The 22,457-nt window shown below is 41.0% G+C and overlaps 2 protein-coding genes across 4 annotated transcripts in view; both read left to right on the forward strand.

Moving 5' to 3' along the window:
* The first annotated feature begins 3,689 nt into the window (after positions 1-3,689).
* On the forward strand, positions 3,690-13,215 carry LOC127000347 (U5 small nuclear ribonucleoprotein 40 kDa protein-like). Of its 2 annotated transcripts, XM_050863965.1 has the most exons (9): positions 3,690-3,904; positions 5,471-5,603; positions 7,613-7,786; positions 8,134-8,273; positions 9,712-9,780; positions 10,705-10,908; positions 11,577-11,742; positions 12,276-12,356; positions 13,042-13,215. In XM_050863965.1, the coding sequence occupies exons 1-8, from the start codon at positions 3,800-3,802 to the stop codon at positions 12,323-12,325; spliced, it is 1,041 nt and encodes a 346-aa protein (XP_050719922.1). In that variant the 5' UTR covers positions 3,690-3,799; the 3' UTR covers positions 12,326-12,356; positions 13,042-13,215. The 2 variants fall into 2 exon arrangements, with proteins under 2 accessions (XP_050719922.1, XP_050719921.1); XM_050863964.1 differs by having other exon boundaries at positions 12,276-13,215.
* A 1,251-nt stretch (positions 13,216-14,466) lies between these two features.
* The window catches only part of LOC127000348 (pumilio homolog 2-like), a 165,223-nt gene continuing 157,232 nt past the window's right edge, over positions 14,467-22,457 (forward strand). For both annotated transcript variants that reach the window (XM_050863966.1, XM_050863968.1), the window contains exons 1-3: positions 14,467-14,618; positions 16,172-16,287; positions 20,401-20,628. In XM_050863966.1, the coding sequence (XP_050719923.1) occupies positions 16,177-16,287; positions 20,401-20,628 (339 nt within the window). In that variant the 5' untranslated portion in view covers positions 14,467-14,618; positions 16,172-16,176. The remainder of the gene's footprint in view (positions 14,619-16,171; positions 16,288-20,400; positions 20,629-22,457) is intronic.

Genomic DNA, 22,457 nt, shown 5'->3' on the forward strand with positions numbered 1-22,457 from the left:
GGGTACAGTAGAAGAAAGGCTGATAAATAACAATGCATCGTAACACATACACGAGACAGCAGACATTTGATATAACCTTTTACTCCTCAAGGGGAATTTTCTAACTTCACCTTTACTGATAGATAAACGGAAGAAACGCAGTAGAAGGAAGACTGATAGATAACCATAGTGCATTAGGTCACACCACAAGACATGATTGAATGTGTTACTGGCAAGATCTTTATTTTATTCATGGTGGGGCTTGTGGACTTATTAAGATGTGATGGTATAGTGGGTTAGACTGTCAAGCTTTGGAAGTGAGGAGCCAAAGCGAGGTGGTTTGAACCCCAGTGCTACCACAAGTACGTCAGGAACAGCATCTCCAAACTCCAAACCATAACCCCAAAATGGCATCCCTATATGAACCTAGGTGAAAGATAAGATAAAGAAGAGGTGCTTGTGGACTTGTGACTTTAGAGGACTCATAACCGTGTGTACTCGTGTAAAATATGATTTTGTGTCAAAGATGTTCCCCTCACTTGGCTGTACCATTAACTTTAACCCCTTAAAAAATCAGTATCCTTGTAAAAGTGGACCAAGCTTGGCCTTGAAATAGCTAAAATTAATAATAATAAAACTTACCCGAGTATATACAGAGTAATGTTTTCAGTTGTCTGTCATACCGTACCTGCAGTGCTTACATAGAGATGCTTTATAAACAAATATTAATCAACAAGTGTAGTGATTGGGTTTGTACTGAGTGAGTATAGGGTCTATTTATAGTTTAGTAATATATTTAATTGTTAGTTTTGGCATATGCTACATTAACTTTAGCTCTTGTTCCTCTTTCCATACATTAGCGTCCCAAATAGTATGATTCATGAGTTGTGTGCACCACAAAGTATTCAGCCAGACATTCAGCAGCACAAGCAGGTCTCAAATACTGCCAGCCACTGACCAATAAGAGTGAAGCTCAATGAGAAGCTAAGCTGTGTGAGTAAAAATACATTGTACAGTTCATAGCTTATATGTACTGAACAGCATCAATTCAAATAATGTGAGCCTGTGTATCCACTAATGCTTGCATCATTCGGGACCATAATATACTCATATATATATATATATATATATATATATATATATATATATATATATATATATATATATATATATATATATATATATATATATATATATATATATATATATATATATATATATATATATATATATATATATATATATATATATATATATATATATATATATATATATATATATATATATATATATATATATATATATATATATATATATATATATATATATATATATATATATATATATATATATATATATATATATATATGTGTAAGACTATCAAGAGTTTTAGGTTGCCAAGTTGATGTCCTGAGTTTTCTTTGGTCAGGTGTGGAGGAGACTTAATTAAGGATGTAATATGTATCTGCTCTCTTGGAAGGACATGGAATAAGTTACCATTAGGACAGATCAGATGATGTGTTGGTAAACACTGATTAATGGACAACATTTGCAAGGCTACATACATGGTATGCTGTCCATGCTAAGTTTTAAACATTTTTAGGTCATGGTAAAAAAGAAGATGCCAAAATAAACCTATTAACATTTATCATAGGAAGAAATAGCATTGGACTGAACTAATAAAACTAGTTAAGAAATGTTCATATTTTATTTCATTGTGCATGGACTAAGGGGCATGCATCCAGGGGTGTGTAGTGTGATGAAGTGGTGTGAGAATACAGGCAGACAGGCAGGTCACCAAAGATGGACAAAGTATTGAAATCAATACATATCATCAGTTTATACCACAATGCAAAACATTAAGCAACAGGCAATAGTTGTTGAATGATTAGTGGTGAAGGTGTTTTGAGTGTATCGGCTCGACATTATTCATTGCTACATAGTCAAAAACAATACCTAAAAATTCCTCTCAGGTGTTTCTGTTATTTTTTGCCATAGTGAAGTGTTCATTTCTGTCTCTTGTCCTCTGAACCTTCTTCTGTTATGTCAATTATGGAGGCAAATATGTTGCCTGACATTGAACACCTTCTAATTTAGCAATGTCTTTTGCATGGTGGTGAGAAGAGGAGGTTGTGGTGATGAAGGAGGAAGTTGATGAGTTAGAAGAGACGGTTTTGGGAGTAGAGGGGGATGTTGTCAGGGTTGGGGCAGAAATGGTGGTTGTTGAGGAGGAGGTTCTGGAGTCGAGGAAGAGGCTGTAGGGCTGTAGGCTATAGTTCAAGGTGGAGGTAGTGTTGGTTAACCCCTTGGATGTGGATTTCCTACAAGAAGACATTACCAAGCTACAGAAGTGGAACAAAAAGTGGCTGCTCCAATTTAGTGAAGAAAAATGTGAGGTCATGCATCTTGGGAGGGGAAATCCAGCATACCAATACCACATGGGGAAACACTCCACCACCCACCCCAGAGGCACAGAAGGACCTGGGAGCATATGTTACCAGGCTACCAGTGAAGGCGAAATCCATGCCAATCGCTGCGGACAGGTTAAAGAGGGTTTTTGGAGGTCAAGGAGGGGTTACATATATTCTGGAGTGTGAGGATTAGAAAGTAATAATAATAATATTAATAAGTTTATTTCCACCAGAAGTAGGTTGTTGAGGAAGAAGTTGTTGGTGTTGAGGAAAGAGGTCGAGGAGGTGGTTGTGGAGATGGAGGAGGAGGAGGTTGTGGAGGTCTAAAAGGAACTTTTAGAAGTCGAGGAGAAGGGTTTGAACATCAAGGAGGAGACTGTAGATGTTGTCGTGAGTCGTGACTGGAAGAGGTTTTGAGAATTGAAGAGAGTGGCTAGAAGGAGGTTGGTGGAAACAGTTATGGAAGTGCCTGAAGTAAGATTTGATGCTGGATATGACATGCGCTCGCTAATATCTTCATTATGCGGTATTGCTTCCATGTATTTCGCTGCATGATGCCAAATATGTCCGCATGTTCTCCATTACCACATACATGAAGCTCCTCTGCTTTTGCCTGGCAGCTTCATTCATCTTTCAGACTCTTTTTACCATGTGTTCAAGTTCTCTCATTCTTGACTCCCTCATAAGCCACGGGACTGCCTTGACCTGCCCCAAACAATTTGTTGGCTCCTGAACCATGATGTCCTCCCTGCTATCCTCAAAGAACACCCTCAGTTTGCACCAAGGTGGTGATGCCGTGTGTGGCAGCCTGAACTACTGCCGTGCTACACAAGGCTGTGATCTCTGCAGTATTCTACTTTAAGGACTAGTATTTACTCTATCTCTGTATTCATTCCCATCTAGTGCTTGGGCAATGTTCTCCGTCCCCACATTTTCTTGTCTTTTTGTCCAGGGGGAGGTACCGCCCCCTCCCTTATTGTGCTTTCCTTCCAACCATTGTATCATTTTAGTTTCATGGTGCTACCTACACATGTACTAATAGTTGTATAATCACACACTGTCCTGCCTGGGGGTTGGGATGGCATGTTCCTCCCTTCTCCCTTGTTTACCTGCAGCAATAAACTATCAATCAATCAATCAGAACCAGCAACCGTATCCTGGAAATAACCGACACAATAATTTGACACTTTCATTTTGACCGACACAACACATAAAAACGAAAAAAAGCATAGTGTATGGGTTTTGAAAAATCAGACAAAACGTTCAGCAAGACGCGCCGCTGCAAAGGCGAAGTCTCTGATCCATCATCATCATCATCAGTAACAACAACAAGCGCGTTGGGAATTTTCGTCGGCGGCCCTTATTTTTGGGCTTAATTCTGGGCACACGGGGCCGGCTGCTACTTCACGATGGAAGGCAAGCGGAAGGCTGAGTTCATGGCGGTGGCGGTGCAGGCCAAGAAGCCGAGGAGTGACGTGGTGGTCCATGCGGGGGAGAAGGGCGTCGTGCAGAGTGTGAGTTGGTGTTCACCTCACTGCTTGGAAAGGGCGGGGAAGCTGCTCACATGGGATCCTTTTTGCCGTGCATCTCATACTTATATTAAATGTCAACTTTAATAAATGCATTTATTTTTGGTATTATTCTAGATTGTCACCTGTCTCAGCCACGAACACCTTGGTGCTCTATGAAGGATTTAGTGTCCATAGAACTCATTGCTGTATTGCTTTGCCGTTGCAAATCACTTTTTTGAGATTTTTTTTAAATTTACCTTATTTTTGTTCAATGTAGATTTATTTCCTGATTCTAAATCCTCAGATGTGTATTTTTCAAAATCATGTAGCCTTAGATTCAAAGTAAGAATTGTTTTGCAGAACTGAGCAGTCTAAGAGACACATGCTATTGATTTCTGGGTAAAGTATGATGCTTTTTTCACTTGTGCAAACTAGTACAAAAGCACTAGAGCAACTTTATAGGCGCACCTAACATCACCAAAATGTGGCGTACAAACTTGGTCCAGGGACTGTTATGGGGGGCCATTGAAGGTAACAGGCTAAAGAGTAGCCTATCCGGATATTTTTTATTTATTTATTAATGATCCACAAAACATCCTAGAGTTAAATCAAAGTATTTGCTTAATGCTTATCTTTGTCTTTGTTCATACACACACTGGTAATACTTCTGTGGGGTCTGATTCACTTATAAATGTGAAATTCTATTGTGAAAAACAGTCACAAATTCGTGTCACTGGTAAAAATGAAACTAGTAATTTAAGATTTACCACCGTGAAATATACACAAATAGATAAATTTGAAAGCTCACGAAGTCACAATAAGTAATATGCTATTTAAGGTATCTGATACCCGCAAAAAGGCGTGCGCACTGCCTCTGGCCTCAGAGCTACAGCCTCAATGTTGCCAGATTGTCGTACTCAGCCGATTATATTTCCAGACTCCCTACTCCCAAACTGTCTTCTGGGCTCCAATAATGAAACTAATCTACAGTTATTGTTAAAAGAGTTAGATCCTGATGTTCTTGGCAATAGTTGGGCTTCAGAAACAGGTAAATACTATGCTCTGAGTACGACAATCTGGCAACGGTGGCTATATGTATTTTCATATTATTGTTCTTTTGTTTATTCAATGTTGTGTTCAAGAAAAATAATACTCATAATTTTAGTTAGTTTTTGGTTATAAGGATTCTTTAGGAAATACAATTATAACGCTACCTCCTTTACCTTAGGAAACGTCCTGAATCCTGGATCGGCTATGGTGATGTCAGGTGTGCCTATTGCAGGAATTGTTCTATGATTTGCTGGTTACAACAAACATTGCAGTGTAGATTGTCTGACCATCATAGAAAGCATTTGGGTTGTCTTTGGCCACTCAGCATTTAATGAAAAATGTCAATTAATAGCAACAAGAAGGATTTAAACCTTTGTCTCCAGAACACTGTGCCTGCATGCTGACCACTCAGCCCCAGCCCATTATTACTAAAATATTGCACTGATACATCTGATGGATGAACTTGAACAGATTTTGGTAACGTGCAAAGTTTATTCATATGTTATCTTATCTCATTAGGGTGGACCACCTCGCACCAGCGGCCTCATGGGACCCATCATGCAGCTGTCCGGGCACCAAGGAGACGTGTTGGGGGGCAAGTTCCACCCTGAGGGAGAAGTGCTGGTAACGGCCGGCATGGACAGACAGATATGTGAGTCATTGTATATACCCATCAGCATTGAGTATGTTCACCACTCCATTGTACAGGTAACTCTCGATTAACGCGAGTTTGGCTTACACGTTTTTGAAATAACGCGGGGTCCAAAATCCAAAGAAATGTTTAATTTACACGTTTTTTTCACTTATACGCGATATTTTATGGATTGGCCACCAGATGTCTCACGCAACTGGACTCACACGGCGCCGCGGCCACACAGCTGAGCTCAGTTCTTCCCGCGCGCCACTTGAACAACAATACAGTACCCACGCTACTCAACAATAGGGGTGGACAGGTACCGGTACCAGCTATACGGTACGGTACCGGTACCTCTCTCTCTCTCTCTCTCTCTCTCTCTCTCTCTCTCTCTCTCTCTCCCCCCCACACACACACACACACACACACACACACACACACTACTGAATGAAGTGAATATTTTTCGATACAAACCTACCTCTTGTTTGATTTACATTGTTTTTGATTTACGCGACCTCTTCAAGGACACAATACTTGCGTAAATCGAGAGTTGCCTGTATATTTACTCATTTTTGTAACTTGAGAGCTTTCAAGATGGGAGTATCTAGACATCCTCCTCCATCTCTCACACCTAATATGATATTTTTTTATGAACTCCTCTTGTTCTTTTTTGATTTGTTTAATTTTTTAAAGTTTTAATTTTTCCCCTAAGCTGCTGGCTTTAGTACATAAATAATATAACAAAAAAAATTACCCGTACCTTACCAATTAGATCTCATATCTGAAAAAAGAATACTCTAAAACTGGGCTGAAGTATGAAGAATAACTACAATATGATCCTGAATAGCCTGCAGTATAATAGCATGATTCTTTACTTCAAATTTTCAACTGGCGTTCCTCCTCAATCTCATCACTCAGACCCCTGTAAGGATAGCTCTGGGATTTGATGGATACTATGTCTTTCAAAAATTTCCTATCCCTTTTAGGACTAACTTATAAGATCCTAGAGGGATATTAGAAAATATTCAATGATAGTTATCTAGTATGATGAGCAGGTCTCAAGTAGAGCAATCTATAGACCAAAAATGAGTGACATTGTGTGAGAAATCAAGTTACAGGATTGAAAATTAAATAGCTGGGCCTATAGATTACTTGCATGGAATAATGAACAATCAGTGTGTCCTGCCAGCCATAACATTCAGTTCAGAAACTTTGCACCTTAGAAAATATAAAGTGGGAAAGCTAAAAAGTGCACAAAGTAGAATGGAGAGAAAAATTATTGGTATTACATGGAGAGACAGGCAACAAGGGTCATGGATTAGAGAACAGATAGAGGCTGAAACTATTTTAACGACTTAAGAATAACAAATGGACTAGGGCAGGTCATATCATGTGTAGAACTGATAACAAATAGACAACCAAAGTAAGTTGTCTATCTGTTGAGTGGCAACCCAGACTCAGTAGAAGTCAGGACAGGCAGAGGATAAAGGGGCTATTACACTGGGCAAATTTTCCGTGGATCTTCAGTCAAACCACGATTTCTACTAGCGTGGTTCTCATTTGTTTCTTGTTATTGCTACTGCTGATGATGGTGAGTAATACTGTTGTCCTTCGGTGAAATCTACTGTAGCTTTGGAAGATCGTGGACACGTAAAAAAAACACAGAAATATGAGAACCACGCTAGCAGAAATCGTGGTTTGACTGAAGATCCATGGAAAACTTGCCCAGTGTAATAGCCTCTTTAGGTGGAGAGATGATATTAGAGCATTTACTGGAGCAGGATTGAAAACAGCAACATCAGACAGAGAGATGTGGAGAACTTTGGGAAAGGCCCTTGTCTTGCAGTGAACTAGTAATGAAGTTGAAGATGATGGTGATGACTGAATGGTGTAAGTTATAAGAGTGGAAGCTAAAGTATTCACCAGTCTCACACTATCCTGGACAATGCTGTGTTATATTTTTCATCTGGATTACTGCAAGTTTGTCACAGATTTCATTGCCTCTGTCACATTTCTCCCCTCCTTAGTCTTCTGGAAGGTGTATGGGGAGTGTGACAACTTTGCGGTGCTGCCGGGACACACTAACGCCGTGACGGACCTCCACTTCTCCACCGACGGCACATCACTCTACACAGCCTCAGCGGACAAGACGGTCATGTGCTGGGACACTGTTACGGGAACCAGGGTCAAGAAACTGAAAGGTGGGCAGATTTTGCTTGATTTTGTTTGATATTTTTAATGCACTGAATATTTACATTTTTTATTATTAATGTATTGTTACTGTTAGTTATTTTCCATTTTTCTCTTGTTTTTCCTCTTTCTTCTTCATCCTCTTTAGCATTATTATTATCATCATTATTATTATTATTGTTGTTATTGTTAGTAGTAGTAGTTTTTTTTGTCCTCTTTTTCTTCTAATTTTCTGTTAGTAATAATAATAATATCATCATCATCATCATCATCATCATCATCATCATCATCACCACCACCACCACCACCACCACCACCACCACACATTTTTATTGTTGCTATTGTTGTCACTGCACAGGCCACAGCAGCTTTGTAAACTGCGTGCACAGTGCGCGACGTGGCCCGTGCCTGGTGGTGAGCGGCGGCGATGACTGCACGGTGCTCATCTGGGACGTGAGGAAGAAGAGGCCGGCCACAACACTGCAGAACACTTTCCAGGTAGTATTAGGTCTTGGTCTGGGTTAACCCCCTTGACAGTGGATTTCCTTCAAGAAGACATCACCAAGCTACAGGAATGGAACAAAAAGTGGCTGCTACAATTCAATGAAGAAAAATGTAAAGTCATGCAGTTTGGGAGGGGATATCCAGCATACCAATACCACATGGGAAACACTCCAGTATCCACCACAGAGGCAGAGAAAGACCTAGGAGTATGGGCTGTATTACAAGTCTAATTCGAGAAGTTTCTGGTCCCTACAAAGGTCGGTTTAGGGGCCTTATAACAAGTTCAATCCGAGAAGTTTCAGTTCCCTATAGAGTTCGGAATGAAAAACTCTGTAGGGACCTGAACTTCTTGGATTGGACTTGTAATACGGCCCATAAACCGACCTTTGTATGGACCCGAAACTTCTCGGATTCAACCTGTAATACGGCTCTATATGTTACCAAGCTACTAGTGAAGGCCAAATCCGTGCCAATCGCAGCGGAGGGGTTAATACCTTCTGCTTCTCCTCCTTTTTATGTACTGGTATATGTTGACGCCTTTTTCTTGTCTTCTTACTTTCCTTACCCCTTCAATTTATTCACCTTTTCTTTTCCTTTTCTCCTCCTTATTTACATTTTGTTTCTTCAGTTCATCCACTTTTCTTCTTTCCTTCTTTTCTCCTCCTTAGTTACTTTTTTCTTTTCTTCATTGTTTCTTCAGTTCATCCACTTTTCTTCTTTCCTTCTTTTCTCCTCCTTCTTAGTTACTTTTTTCTTTTCTTCATTGTTTCTTCAGTTCATCCACTTTTCTTCTTTCCTTCTTTTCTCCTCCTTCTTAGTTACTTTTTTTCTTTTCTTCATTGTTTCTTCAGTTCATCTACTTTTCTTCTGTCTTCTTTCTCTTCTCCTCCTTCAGTTGTTCATTCACTTTTTCTTCTCTTTTCTCCTTCATTTCATCCACTTTTTCTTCTTTTTCTCCTTCTGATTTGTAATTTTTTCTTTCTTCAGTTCATTCACTTTTCTTCTCTCCTTTTCTCCTTTTTTTATGTTTCTCTTTCTTCAGTTCATTCACTTTTCTTCTCTCCTTTTCTCCTTTTTTTATTAGTTTCTCTTTCTTCAGTTCATTCACTTTTCTTCTCTCCTTTTCTCCTTTTTTATTAGTTTCTCTTTCTTCAGTTCATTCACTTTTTCTTCTCTCCTCAGTTACTTTCTCCTCCATCAGTTGCTTATCCACACAATGAGATTTGCGGCTAATATGTATCTAACACTGATTTCCCTGATTTCCGTTTAAGAAGTCAGGGAAAACCTAGATCTAAGTTTTCTTGAATTGCTAAGGCAGGCATGACTGTGTATAGTTCATGTTCCTTCTTTTATCAATATCTTGCTCTGCCAAAATTTGCATATTGAATATTTTTTTCTTTGTTCATAAAAGTTTTCATATTTCTCCCTCCAGGTGACGGCTGTGACGTTTAATGACACATCTGAACAGGTCATCTCAGGCGGTATTGACAATGACATGAAGGTGAGCTGCGTGCTTCTAATCAGTGTGTTTTCTCCTCAATACTCTTATTTATCATTTAATGACTCCCAATTGACTTTCATAGACTCTTCAGATTCTAATTAGTTAGTTTCATTTCTCAATACACTACCTATTAGTCTAGTGTTTTTATTTGACTCACAGCCTCTCTAGTCAGTTTGTTTGTTTCATCATTACACTATCTATCAGTCTGTAGGTCTAATTTGATTCTCACAGTCTCGAATCAGTTTGTTCCTTTCCTCAATAATATTTTTTCTATTTACTTATTTATTTATATTTATTTTTATGTTTCGATCTATGGCAGCGGTAGGCTATCTTGATGGGGCCCTATTGTCAGCCCTAGCTTGTTATGGTGCAGGCAAGTCTTTATAGTGGTGCCATCTTGCTTGGCTCATGCTGCCCTCCAGAGCTCATATTTGAACCTCTTTTAGAGTGAGAATCTAAAGTCCAGGTTGATAGGTGGTCTTAAGGACAGCATGTGGGTAGTCTTGGGCCACTCGACAGTGACTGAACAATCCCAGCTTGTGGCGGCGGGCAGGACTCAAACCCACATCCTCCTGGACACAGTGCTGGCATGCTAACCACTCAGCCACCGCCTCCCCATAGATTTTATTTGACTCTTCAGCTTCTAATAAATTCCTTCCATTCCTCAATACTCTATCAATCTATAGCTCTTTTTATGCTCTCGTAAACTCTTCCCAGACTCATCATTATGTTTCCTCACAACCTGTCAAAGTGTAACATCAGGGAATTGTGCTTTACCTCTCCCATCACTCTCTTCCCTCAATCTCTTGCTCTTACAATCAGGCCACATCTTCTGCACACCTGTTTATTACTCATCCCTTCCATCTTGACCAACCACATACAGAAAAGCCTGTTAGCAATGTTTTCCTGTGTCTTTTGTCCTAGGTGTGGGACCTGCGGAAGAACGGTCTGCTGTACCGCATGCGTGGCCACAACGACACAGTGACGGGGCTCAGTCTGTCTCCCGATGGCTCCTATGTGCTGTCCAACGCCATGGATAACACCGTCAGGATCTGGGATGTGCGGCCGTTTGCACCCCAAGAACGATGTGTCAAGATCTTCCAGGGACACCAACACAACTTTGAGAATGTAAGTGTGGGTGGGTGGTTTTACCTATTTGTGGTTTACAGGGCCTGAGGTAAACTCGGATAGTCCTGTCGCTTTGTCTATGTTTGTCCGTTCTCTCTTTTTATTTGATGGACACTCCCTGCCTCCACAGTCTCCTCTTTTAGACCATTCCCCTCATCCACACTTCTGTATGGGAAGCTATACTTTTTATCTTTCAGACATGTTTTCTTTTTCAGTTTCTTATTGTGTCCTCTCAGTCCCCTCCTCCCCTCTGTCACAACCAGGTCACTTCTATCCAATTTGTCCAATTCACTAGTAAAATTATACACAGCTATTAAGTCTCCTCTTCGTCTCCTCTCCACAAGTGTCGTCAGATCCATTTCTTCCAATCTGTTCTTATATGGCAGACTTGACAACTCTGGTTCCATTCTAGTCACTGTCCTCTGTATCCTTTCCACCTTTCTTGTATCTTTTTCCTGTGGGGGGACCAAACCAATGCTTCATAATCTAGTCTTGGTCTTATTGCCTTTATGATTTTTTCATCATATCCTTATCCATATAATGGTATGCCATTCTAATGTTTGCAACAGACCAAATGTGTTTCCAAATATTCTATTTATGTGCTATTGTTGTCATATTCTGAGGTACTTGCAAGATATAGTTGTTCTTACCACCTCCTCCCACCCCAGATCTTGCTGCGGTGCTCCTGGTCGCCTGATGGCCGGCGAGTGGCAGCCGGCTCATCAGACAGACACGCCTACGTCTGGGACACAACCTCGCGACACATCCTGTACAAGTTGCCAGGACACAATGGCTCTGTCAATGCTGTTGAGTTCCACCCCAAGGAGCCAATAGGTAGGGACAAGGCATATCACAAAGTTCTTTTTTCTCAAAAGGATTTTTTGGTATTGCTTTTCTTAACCTTTTCTGAACTCATGCTGGGAGATGGATCTTCTTGGGAGAGAGGGAGGAATTGATAAACTTGCTCCGTCCTTATTAATTTTTAGTGACTATGATCTTCAGGAGAGACAGAGAAATTAAACTCTTGCTCGTCTCTTTGTAATCATGATAAAGACCTTCCTGGGAGAGAGGGAGAAATTAGTAAAACTTGCTCTTTCTTTTGTAGTTTTTAGTGACTTAAGATCTTCAGGAGAGAGATAGAGAAATTAATAACTTCCTCTTTACTTTGTAATCTTTCGTGTTAAAAATCTTTCTGGGAGAGATCCAGAAATTAATAAATCTTGCTCCTTCCTTTGTAATCTTTAGTGGCAAAAAGTTCCCTGAGAGAATTAATAAAAATTAAAACTCTTCTCTTTGCAGTCTCTAGTAATAAAATCTTCCTGAAATAGATAGGGAAATCTATAAAACTTTTGCTCTTTCCTTTGCAGTGATGTCAGTGTCCAATGACAAACAGATCTTCCTGGGAGAGATTGAATGAGCAGGGGAGGGGAGCCATAGAGGTACTACAGGTAACAGGCGTCTGTGTGTGTGTGTGTGTTTGTAATCTTAACCTGTCTCTTTCTTTTTATGATAATTGAGACTGACTGATTAAAAGAAACCAAAATAAAATGCTGGAATAAATGCTGATTTTTTGGGACAATCCAAGAAGCTAGAAATAGGTTATCAATTTTCTTTCAGAGGTGTTTTTTTGTTTTTTTGTTTTGTTTTTTACAGTAGAGGAAACAGTTCAAGGGCAAAAAAAGGAAACAATAATGAAAAAAAAGCCCTCTACTCACTGCTCCTGTTGATACTCACTTCTTGAAAGTGTTTAAGACATACGTAGGAGGGAGGGAACACGGACAAAAGTATTAGGACTTCCCCGGTTTACTAGTGAAAGAGATGAAAGAGTGAAGATAATATTAAATTCTTGTATTAGGAAGTTTCTTTTGTGAGTGTCTTGATAATCCTTGTGAAAGTTGAAGACATAGAAAGGAGCATATGCAATAAAAGGAAAGTATGCTGTTCCAGAGTGTACAAGGAGAAGGGATGAAGATTATATTGTACTCTTGGATTAGGAAGCTCTTTTGCATTGTCTTGGTACTCCTCATGAAAGCCAGAGACATAAGGAGGAAGTACAGTATGAATGGGAAGGAGGTTACAGAATTTACCAGTGAAAGGGGTGAATGAGCAGATAATAAGAGTTGACTTGTATAGGTTGTGTGCTCAACTCATCAAGTCCAAGTTCAGGGCCGAGTTGGAGGGAAAACAAACCTTGCTTCTTCTTTTGATCTGTTCCGCGTTGGCGCTACAAGAGAGACTTTGTGCCGAAATGCCATCCAGTTGTGCAGTGCTGGGGTGCCGCAATAAAGCGAACAAGTTCCCCGACAAGTTGTTTTACAGACTACCAGCTACCTCCAACCTGATAGCAACCCCGCTGTAATGGTGAACAGTTACGGTACTCTCGTCCACGCCACCTATTATGTAAAAAGTTTGTTTGATTTGCAGATGTCTTTATATTCCCCTCATGAAAGAGTTTTATACATTGACTCGTTAACAAAACACATTGCATCATTAAAGATTAAAAAGGACAGCAGACTAAAGATTTGTTCTTGGAGAAAGACATGACAGCCAGATGTAGTGTATTTCATCTTTTAGGGATACAGCCAAGGAACAGCAGTCATTCAGCGCTAGGCTTAAGCAGAATGAATAAATAAAGATGTTTTTTTATTTTAATGATTTACCAGCATCGTGAGGACCTTTCACCAACCTGCCCATTCTACAAAGTGAAGGTAAAGGAGGTGTTTGTTGAAGGTTATTAAGTTCAGCTAATTATTTAGAGATAAAGGTGTGATGTGAAGAGGCAGCCGTGCAGGTGACTCCCAGGCCGGACGTGTACGTTACACATGAATTATCAAGAAAATGATCCCGTGGCAAGACTAAAAGGTTGATCCTTACAGTAGGGGCTTCCTTTATATGTATTTATTTTTGTTATAATATATATACTTTTTTTGCTATTCTCTATCCCTAGACTGAAAGACAGTCTCTCAGGTTCATGGTCTATGTCAGAAAGAAAAACTGCCCTGCTGAGGGTTTACACAGCCATGATTGCTGCATACGATTCATACACACACACACACACACACACACACACACATATATATATATATATATATATATATATATATATATATATATATATATATATATATATATATATATATATGGGTGGTGGTGGTCATTGTTGTGGCGCAGCGCGCTGCTCACCCGTCGCCCTGAGGCTGACAATAACATGCCACCTTTGTTAGTAAATCACTCATAACACCACACCGCAGCCTTCTGCTTTCCCACACATCCTCTACAATAACACCATAAACTCTCAGCACCGCCTTTATCTTTTTGAAATGCCACGTTGAGACTGAGAACAAAGTAAAAAACAAAGAAAAAGTTAGAGAAATCGCGGACAATCCGGACATTGTTTACTATTTGAGGAGCGAGAATCCTGCACCACCTTTGTTAATGAATGTCCCAGAACTGGTTATTTAAGGAACTTAGGCAGGCTAAACCGTACTTGCATTGACCTTAAGACACTTATAAACTTGCGAAGAGGCATTGAGCTCCCAGTCATTACTCGGACACTGTAGAAAAGAATGATATGAAGACTACCCCAGCCAGTGCCACGCGCCATGTTGAGGGGGGAGGACGTGCGTTGCACAGCGCTCATGCAATAAGGAAAAAACTCCATTAAACCTTCCCTGCGCGGCCCCTACTCACGGCAAGGAGGAGGAACGAAGGTATGAACGCCTCCACGTGGGTTGTCACCTGTTATTAACCTCCGGAAGGTGTTGAGGCTTGATAATATATGCTGGGAACTTGTCTAAGCCCATGCCAGCCAGGTGTTGAGCCAGCCCGGTGACCTGACCCGCCTGACCCCGGGGCACGCGTCGGGGCCCGCCCCCCGCCCCGCCCCACGGCGGCGAGGGGCTTGTCGGGGCCCAGTGTCGGGGCGGGGGGGCAGACACGTGCAGCACCGTGACCTTCCTGGGCCAGGCAAGGCCACCGCTGCCCCTGTGGGGCCAGGGGGCGAGCCATATTTGGGGGGGGGGAGTGGGACTTAAATACATTTTTAGACTCCTACTTTAGCAAATTATTACCTACTTTGCCTTTTTTCTCTTTCTCCTAGGGAGCCCATGGAGGCCAGTATGTGTCAGTGTGGGCTGAGGCCCCCTGGCCCCACACTGACCATGGCTCTGATAACATATAATCACAATTATCCACAATAAGGGGAGGTTGCTTTAACCAAGCTAAAGCATTTGTGATGATATTTCCTGTGGTAGCTACAGTATATTTACTACAGCAGGATTGTAGACACCTGGAACCGTGTCCTAGGTCAGGGTGTGACAATATTAGAAAATATACTAATGCAATGTCTTTTTTAAAATTTGCATACCAAATTTTGACTAATATTACTTGAGACTTACCAATACTTACCAATAAAATCCACGTGATTTACCTATGGTCTACATAGATCCTGTTACCTGTGCAGGGGACGATAGCTTGTTTTTAAGAGTAGACTTGATAGCTACATAGATGAGGATGACAGATGGCAGTGGGGGAGATCTTGAGCTGCCTTGTGTAGGCCAGTTGGCCTCTTGCAGTTTCCTTATGTTCTTATGTTCTCCATATTCATCTGTGCTTCTTACAAGAACCTCCATGGTGTAGTGGTTAGTGTGCCTAGTCATGAATCTACAGGCTCAGGATCCAATCCCTGTCTGGGCAGAAGGCATGCAGCCCACATAGCTGTTCATTCTCACTTTTGGGCTGGTGATTAAATAGGTACCTTGGGAAATTTAAGTATGGTAAACTGGAACCTGGATGTCATCACACTGGCCCAGTGTCCCGGGGTAATGGGTTCTCACCGTCACCCACCACAGACTCGGTGGCCAATGTGATGGAGATAAGCACTGAGGCCATGCTCAGCTATAGCATATTCCCCCAATTATGCCTTTACTGTATACAAAGATCTTCTTTAGGCTTGTAATTATTAAGGCAGTATGCCAGAATGTGTAGAAAATATGAACTTGTACCTCAGTGTGTGCTCAATACGTAGACAGTATGCAGACAGGTGTTGATGACAAACTGAACACAACAGCATATACATGTTATATTTAAAGAAGCTCCCCCATTAAGTTCAAGAAGCAAAGATTTTACTGTATATGTCAACTTTCCTGGCTATATGGTTATTATTATTATTATTATTATTATTATTATTATTATTATTATTATTATTATTATTATTATCATCATCATTATCATTACTATTATTAACTGTTGCTTTGTGCTCCAGGTTGAATGAAGTGGCGACAGGTGGCGTACGAAGGGGAACCGACCCTGGGGCCCATGGCAGGTCGGCCAGGCCTGCCCCCTCCCCCTCCCCACCCCCACCCCCCCATCAGGCCACAGGTGAGGGGAGTTGATTTTTTTAATTTCATCTTGATTTCTTATATGCAGGGCCAGTGGCTTCAGCCCATTGGTGGTGTGGGTAGATTTCTAATTTTCTTCCATTTTTTGAGGAGTATCATAATACCTACCTATATCCTGACTCCTGGTGACAGAGGTTGCTGAAGCCGGGGTTGATTGATGGACGTCAGAATAGCCTGTTTGTGATCTTTAGACACTTGGCAATGGCTGAAAATTGGCAGCTTGTAGCATTAAGACAAACAAAAAACTCTAGGATTACCTCATCCACATAATGTCTTCCCAGCCACCTCCCCTCCAGGCTTCTTTAAAATATAATAGGACAAACACTTACAGGAAAGAGGTATAAAGATTAAGATCATGTTTGGTTTGCCGTTAAATCTTGTCACAAGCTTAAAAGTAGTGATGATTGCAAACAAAATTGAGATTGTGATAATCAAACTCATTAGTGAAAAGAGTCATATCACAGCCCACAATGTGCTGAATAAAGATAATTTTGTACTCTCATTGTAGGTGGAATTTATCTCTTTTATTTTGTCTAAATTTACTCATTGTATTTATTGATGGAGAGAATATGACAAGCTTGCCAGCAGATGAGGAGGGAAGGTGGTATGACTCTAACACATACATAAACTTTGGAATGTGTTAGGACGGTATGCTATAAAAAGTCCTCATCTGCAGCTGGTGCACTCAATCACTTATTTTTAGCTTTAGGGCTGCTTGGTGGAAGTTGATGTGGAAGTTGTTGCTTCATGCTTCATCAGAAGAATGGACTTGAGAGCAATAGTAGCCATTCTTTTCATCCATGGCCATAGACCTTGACTGTAAAACAGTTTTGTAGTTTTAAAAAAGGTTGTATTTTGCCGAGTCTAGTATTAGTTCGGTTATTAATATTTTTTAATACTTTATTTTACTTGGTTAAGGTGCATTGAAGACATTCTAACTTTTTATCACCTACATTGATAGTGGGATAGTCTGATAATGGAAAACATCACAATACATAAGGTTATAAGGAAACTAAAAGAGGCCTGTAAGCCTACACTTGGCAGCTCCTGAGAAACAGTATTTCACCATCTGTCCTCATTCATAAAGGTGTCTAACCTCCAGTCATGTTTGCTTCAACAAACATAGCTGCTTAATTTGTCCATTACATCCACTACCTACCCAATTGGTAAACCTCCAGCGAATCTGGAGGAATTAGATTCATGCTGAGAGCTCATCTCTGGTTTTGAGTAGGTGCTAAATTATCCAGTTTTTGAAAATGAAGTCTTGAATGACATCCCAAACATAGTATTCACTAAGATGAAATGATAAGAAAATATTTGGGAGGGAGCACCAAATGCAATGCCTGTGAAGTAGAAATATATTAGTATGTGCACTTTACCTCGATGTGAGAAATAAAGAATATTGGTTTTGGAGACCATACCTAAAAACTTTGGGGAGGCGGTGGCTGAGTCGTCAAAGTAACGGCCTCGTGTTCAGGAGGACGCGAGTTCAATTCCCGCCCGGTGCCACCAAGCTGGGATTTTTCAGCCGCCGCTTAAACCAAACCCACATGCTGTCCAGAAGACGGCAGCATGAGCCAATGCAAGATGGCGCCACTATAAACACTCGCCATGCGCCAAACGCGGCTGGCCGACCATCAGGACCCTACCGGAAGAAGCCTTGACCCACCATCAGGATCCACCTGGAAGAAGCCTACCGCTAATAGGCTGCAATGTAAAAAAAAAAAAAAAAAAAAAATAACACTGGTCAGTCAAATTGTTGTTTGGAAAACATTAGGATAACTAAAAAGTGAAGGTAATACTATATTACATTTGGAAAGAAATAAAGTCAGGACTGTATCCCTTGCCAGAAGCAGGCAATAAATAGAAGCTGCCTGAGGCTTACCAGAGGACCTGTACCTGGACCTGTAGAAAGGTCGGTACCATGTCAGTACCATCTCAGTGGCTCCCAGTATGAAATGTTGGACTGGGGGCTCCCTCTTGTCTAAATGCAGAAGAGCTACTGGACTCCAGAGGTTAGACAGGAGGCTGATGCCTTACATCAGGCCTCAAAGCTGAGGCTGAGGACATTAGAAAAAAACTTGGCTGCGTCCCCATGCTCCCTGCCCGTCCTCAAGGCTGAGTTGAAAGCCATGGATAATATTGAGGGAAGAGGCTAAGGCATGTTGTCTGGAGGCTGTCTGTCACCCACTGTGATTACCTGGCTGTCTGGATGTAGATGTAGAGGCAGCACTACATAATGTCTGGACCCTTGCAGACTCAGACCCAAATGAGTATTGGAGCAGAACCCTTGCTGTTATACACAGATTGTTCATACACAGTCAGATATATATTATTTAGGCTGGGGTTGCAAATACCACTCCAATACCCCATTGTAGGGTTGAACTAACTGCATACCCTGGGGAAGGTTAGGGATGCCCAGATCATTATTCAGCTGTAACTGGTTCCTGAATTGCATGGTGGCTGCAGGATCTCACTCTGTTAAAATTTGCACACTTGGTAGAGTGTCAAGTATAGTAGTACAGTAATTCCCCCTCCATCGCGGGGGTTGTGTTCCAGACCCACCCGCAATAAGTGAAAATCCGTGAAATAGAAATACTCTGTTTAAATACACCCTAAGCATGTTTTTATTAAACTTTTGCGGTACTTTTAAAAGCATTTTAAGGTCTTTAAACACCCTTTTAAAACAATAGAAACGTACCATACACTGTTGGGAGACATGCGGAACTGAGACAGAAGAAGGCGAACAGCTTCTTTCCCTGCGAGATGCTTCTAGAACGCAACAGCCAATCAGTGGCCGAGAAAACAATACCAACGCTCTGATTGGCTGAATCGGTTCGTACGGCCGTTCTATTGTGACGAGCGAGATTTAAACTCATAAACAATGCTGCGGAATGCCGCGAAATGGTGAAAACATACGTGATATCAAAATCAATAGGTCTTACAGAAAAAAGCGCTAAATACTGGGAATGTGATAACTGAACCGCGATATCATGGGGAATTACTGTATAAAGTAAATCACTTGGGAGGCCAAAGAAGACCAGGAGGGAATATGTAGAGGAGGACTTAGCTGCTCTTGCCGTGAATAAGGAGGAGAAAATTGATGAAAAAACGATAAAATTTTGTTACCCGCAACCTTTGGACTATGCTAATTTATATTCATCATCATCATTTCATTGACGCCTTCTCCTAGGCCACGGCAGAAGAGCTTCCATCTTTCTCTATCCAGACACTCCCTCCTTGCCTGCTCAAAGTTTCTCAAAGATCTTTCCCCCCTATCCCTAACGTACTCTTGCACCCTATCACTCCATTTCACTGGAGGTCATCCTCTAGCATTCCCTCCCTCTATCTCACTCACATACACCCTTCTGGTCATCTTACTCTCCTCCATTCGCTCCATGTGGCCAAACCACTTTAAAGTCTGTCGCTTCATTTCTTCCACCACTCCACACTTCTTCCCTTCACCCCTGTGATACATTCCAAAACGCTCGTACACACTTTCATAACTCATTCCATCCATTCTACTCACACCACAAGCACTCCTCAAATAACTCATTTCCAATGAATTATTCGTTAGTTATATATTATATTGGCCTGTGTAACTTCTGTTCTCATTAACTTTTGTTAATTTTGGTCTGTGGCATGTGCCATTTGAAACTTCCTTGCCCTACTGCTCGATCTTGTGTTATTTGGATGTCTACTGAACCTAGGTTGTCTGATCGGCCATTGTAGCATGATGATGTTACAACAATATTGTAACTTTGTATCAGTCAGTGTAGCCTACACTTGAGGTTTGATAAAAGAAGGGTAGCGGTGTAATCTCTACGTGGTGTGAAAGGACAGGAAGGTCTGGTTGACAGGGCCAGTCTGCTTGCCTAAAGTGTCGACAGGCCAGGATCAACCTTGGATAGGAAGCTTGACATTTCCTGGCCTTCAAACTACTCTTGATTGGAGGAGATGTGAAATTGGTTGTTATTGCGGGGCTCGGTCATTAACTGTAATAGCCGTCAGGAAACACTGCATAAAGTGAGAGGGTTATCAAAGGTGTTCCTAATTGTGGCATCTTTGCTCAACTCTCCCTACCATCCCACAGGTTCAGATTGTCACCCACCAGCAACAACAACAACAGCAGCAGCAACAACATCAGCATCAGCAACATCACTACTATCAGCAGCAACAGTCAGAGTATGGGCGTTCCCTGGCCCGCTCTCAGGACGATGAACAAGTGAACTACTTTTGTCAGCGTCCGCCCACTGATGCAGACTTTGCCTACCACCAGAAGGGTCAACGATGGGCCCTCGGCGACGACTCCGTCATTGATGTGAGTGTTGATTTTCTGCATCTCTGGTGACTTTAATAGCAGTTTTGAGGGCATCCTTATGATGTGTTACCAGGGGTGGAAGTTGCATTATGGAGTTTTCTATTTTACTATCATTATTGGTTAGATATGACCAGTGAAACATTCTGCAGTTGCTGCCGTATGCTCATTATGTATGTATCTATGTCTACATACTCTGGAAGTGTTTTAATGGGTTTTTATCTTAAACAATGCAGTAAAATGGATGCTGCATAAAGCATTTGCATTCTGTTACCAGTTAAATAAACTGTGTTGATAATAGAGGAGCTCTGTGGAATATTTGTCGATGTCAAAATAAATATTAATGAAAGCATGATAAATGACATCATCTTATATCAGAGTAACACAGTACTTACATGATCCGTGCGAAGTGAGCTGCTGCCAGGTAAGACAGAGCCTAGAATGTCTCCGTCCACAAAGCAGGCAAAACATAACATCAGTGTGAAGACCTGTTCTCAGGGTAGATAAACAACATTATTTTTGTCAGTATAGACTTACACATCTGTGCCTCAGGGTGCATATCTTACAGAATGCCCATATTGATACTTGGAGTAGTCTGGATGCAGAATTAATTAGACAAAAGAACATCCATGCGTATTCTTGTGCTATTACAGATAGGGAGGCAGCTCACAAAAAGGTACCTGAGCCTTCGAACTCCAGCTAATCACGATCTTTATATTTCTGTCCAGAATTGCACCAAATCTATTTTTTGACTCGGCAAAAATTCTTTCATTAATCATTTTAATAATCATTCAGTGACTTATAAGAGATGTACAAGTCATATACCTAGTAAATCTTGCAGATAAAACATGTCTAAAACCCTTAAAAGAAAATGCCAGAACTGTGTTTTTTCTAATTTTTTCAGAGACTTCTGTCACCTACCCAAAAATATCTCAAGCAATTTTACTTAATCTTTCCCACCTCTCCTTTATTTTGATTGTGCCACAGCTGTCACATCTGTCTCTAAAGCTGAACTTTTCCCTCAAAATTTCTCTGAGAATTCAACTCTGGACAATTCAAGGCATATTTCTTCTATTCATTCCCCCTCTGACTCCATTATGCTTGTTATCAAAATTTTTAAGCTTGATATTTTCTATGCCCTCTCTGGCTAGAATCCTCAGACCCAGAGTGTCTCAAGCTGGTGTCACACTGGGTTTTTTCTCCAGTTGTTGGATTTAGGCACAATGACTGGAACAAGTTGTTGGTTGTCCATACGGATGGAAAACTGTTGTGAATATGAGCAACAAACAGATGATGATGGTGGCTGAGGAGTGGAAGATGGCCTACCAAGAGAGTCATAAAGTGGATTGGCAGAGCTGCTTTGTCTACAAGATAAGAGAACCTCCTTGTTCTGTGGGACCAGACATGAAAACTTTGCCAAAAATAAATGAAAAAGAAGTGAATGGTCCATGATTGCTACTGCTCTTTCCTCATTCTGGTGTCTTGGTTGGATATGAGTGGGCCACCATTTCTGCTAGTTCAAAAAACTCTTCTTTCTCCATTCAACGAAAACTGTATAAAGACTCCCAGTCTTCACAGCACAATTCTCTGACGAGGTCTGGGTAAACCCTCCTGTCCTCCCATCTTTGAAGCCATGAATGTACCCATAATCGGTTCTTCCATCCATTTAACAGCAACAACAAGTCCATAACTTGAGTAACAGCAGCACAAGCTGTAACAGCCCTTAGTTTTGTAGGCGGTGCCATGTGGATACAGGGTAACTGGTTTGTTTACGTTGTGGATACGGGCAACCACCTTGGTCGTGTGTGTCACACACCTAAAAAAGTTGGAGT

The sequence above is a fragment of the Eriocheir sinensis genome, chromosome 18 (assembly GCF_024679095.1).
Source record: "Eriocheir sinensis breed Jianghai 21 chromosome 18, ASM2467909v1, whole genome shotgun sequence".
Taxonomy (NCBI): Eukaryota; Metazoa; Arthropoda; class Malacostraca; order Decapoda; family Varunidae; genus Eriocheir; species Eriocheir sinensis.

Bases quoted from the DNA above. Each gene is read 5' to 3' on its own strand.
- LOC127000347 (XM_050863964.1), top strand. From the start codon at position 3,800: ATGGAAGGCAAGCGGAAGGCTGAGTTCATGGCGGTGGCGGTGCAGGCC. The intron at 5,604-7,612 runs GTGAGTCATTGT...TCCCCTCCTTAG, and splicing joins CGGCATGGACAGACAGATAT to TCTTCTGGAAGGTGTATGGG. The intron at 9,781-10,704 runs GTGAGCTGCGTG...CTTTTGTCCTAG, and splicing joins GTATTGACAATGACATGAAG to GTGTGGGACCTGCGGAAGAA.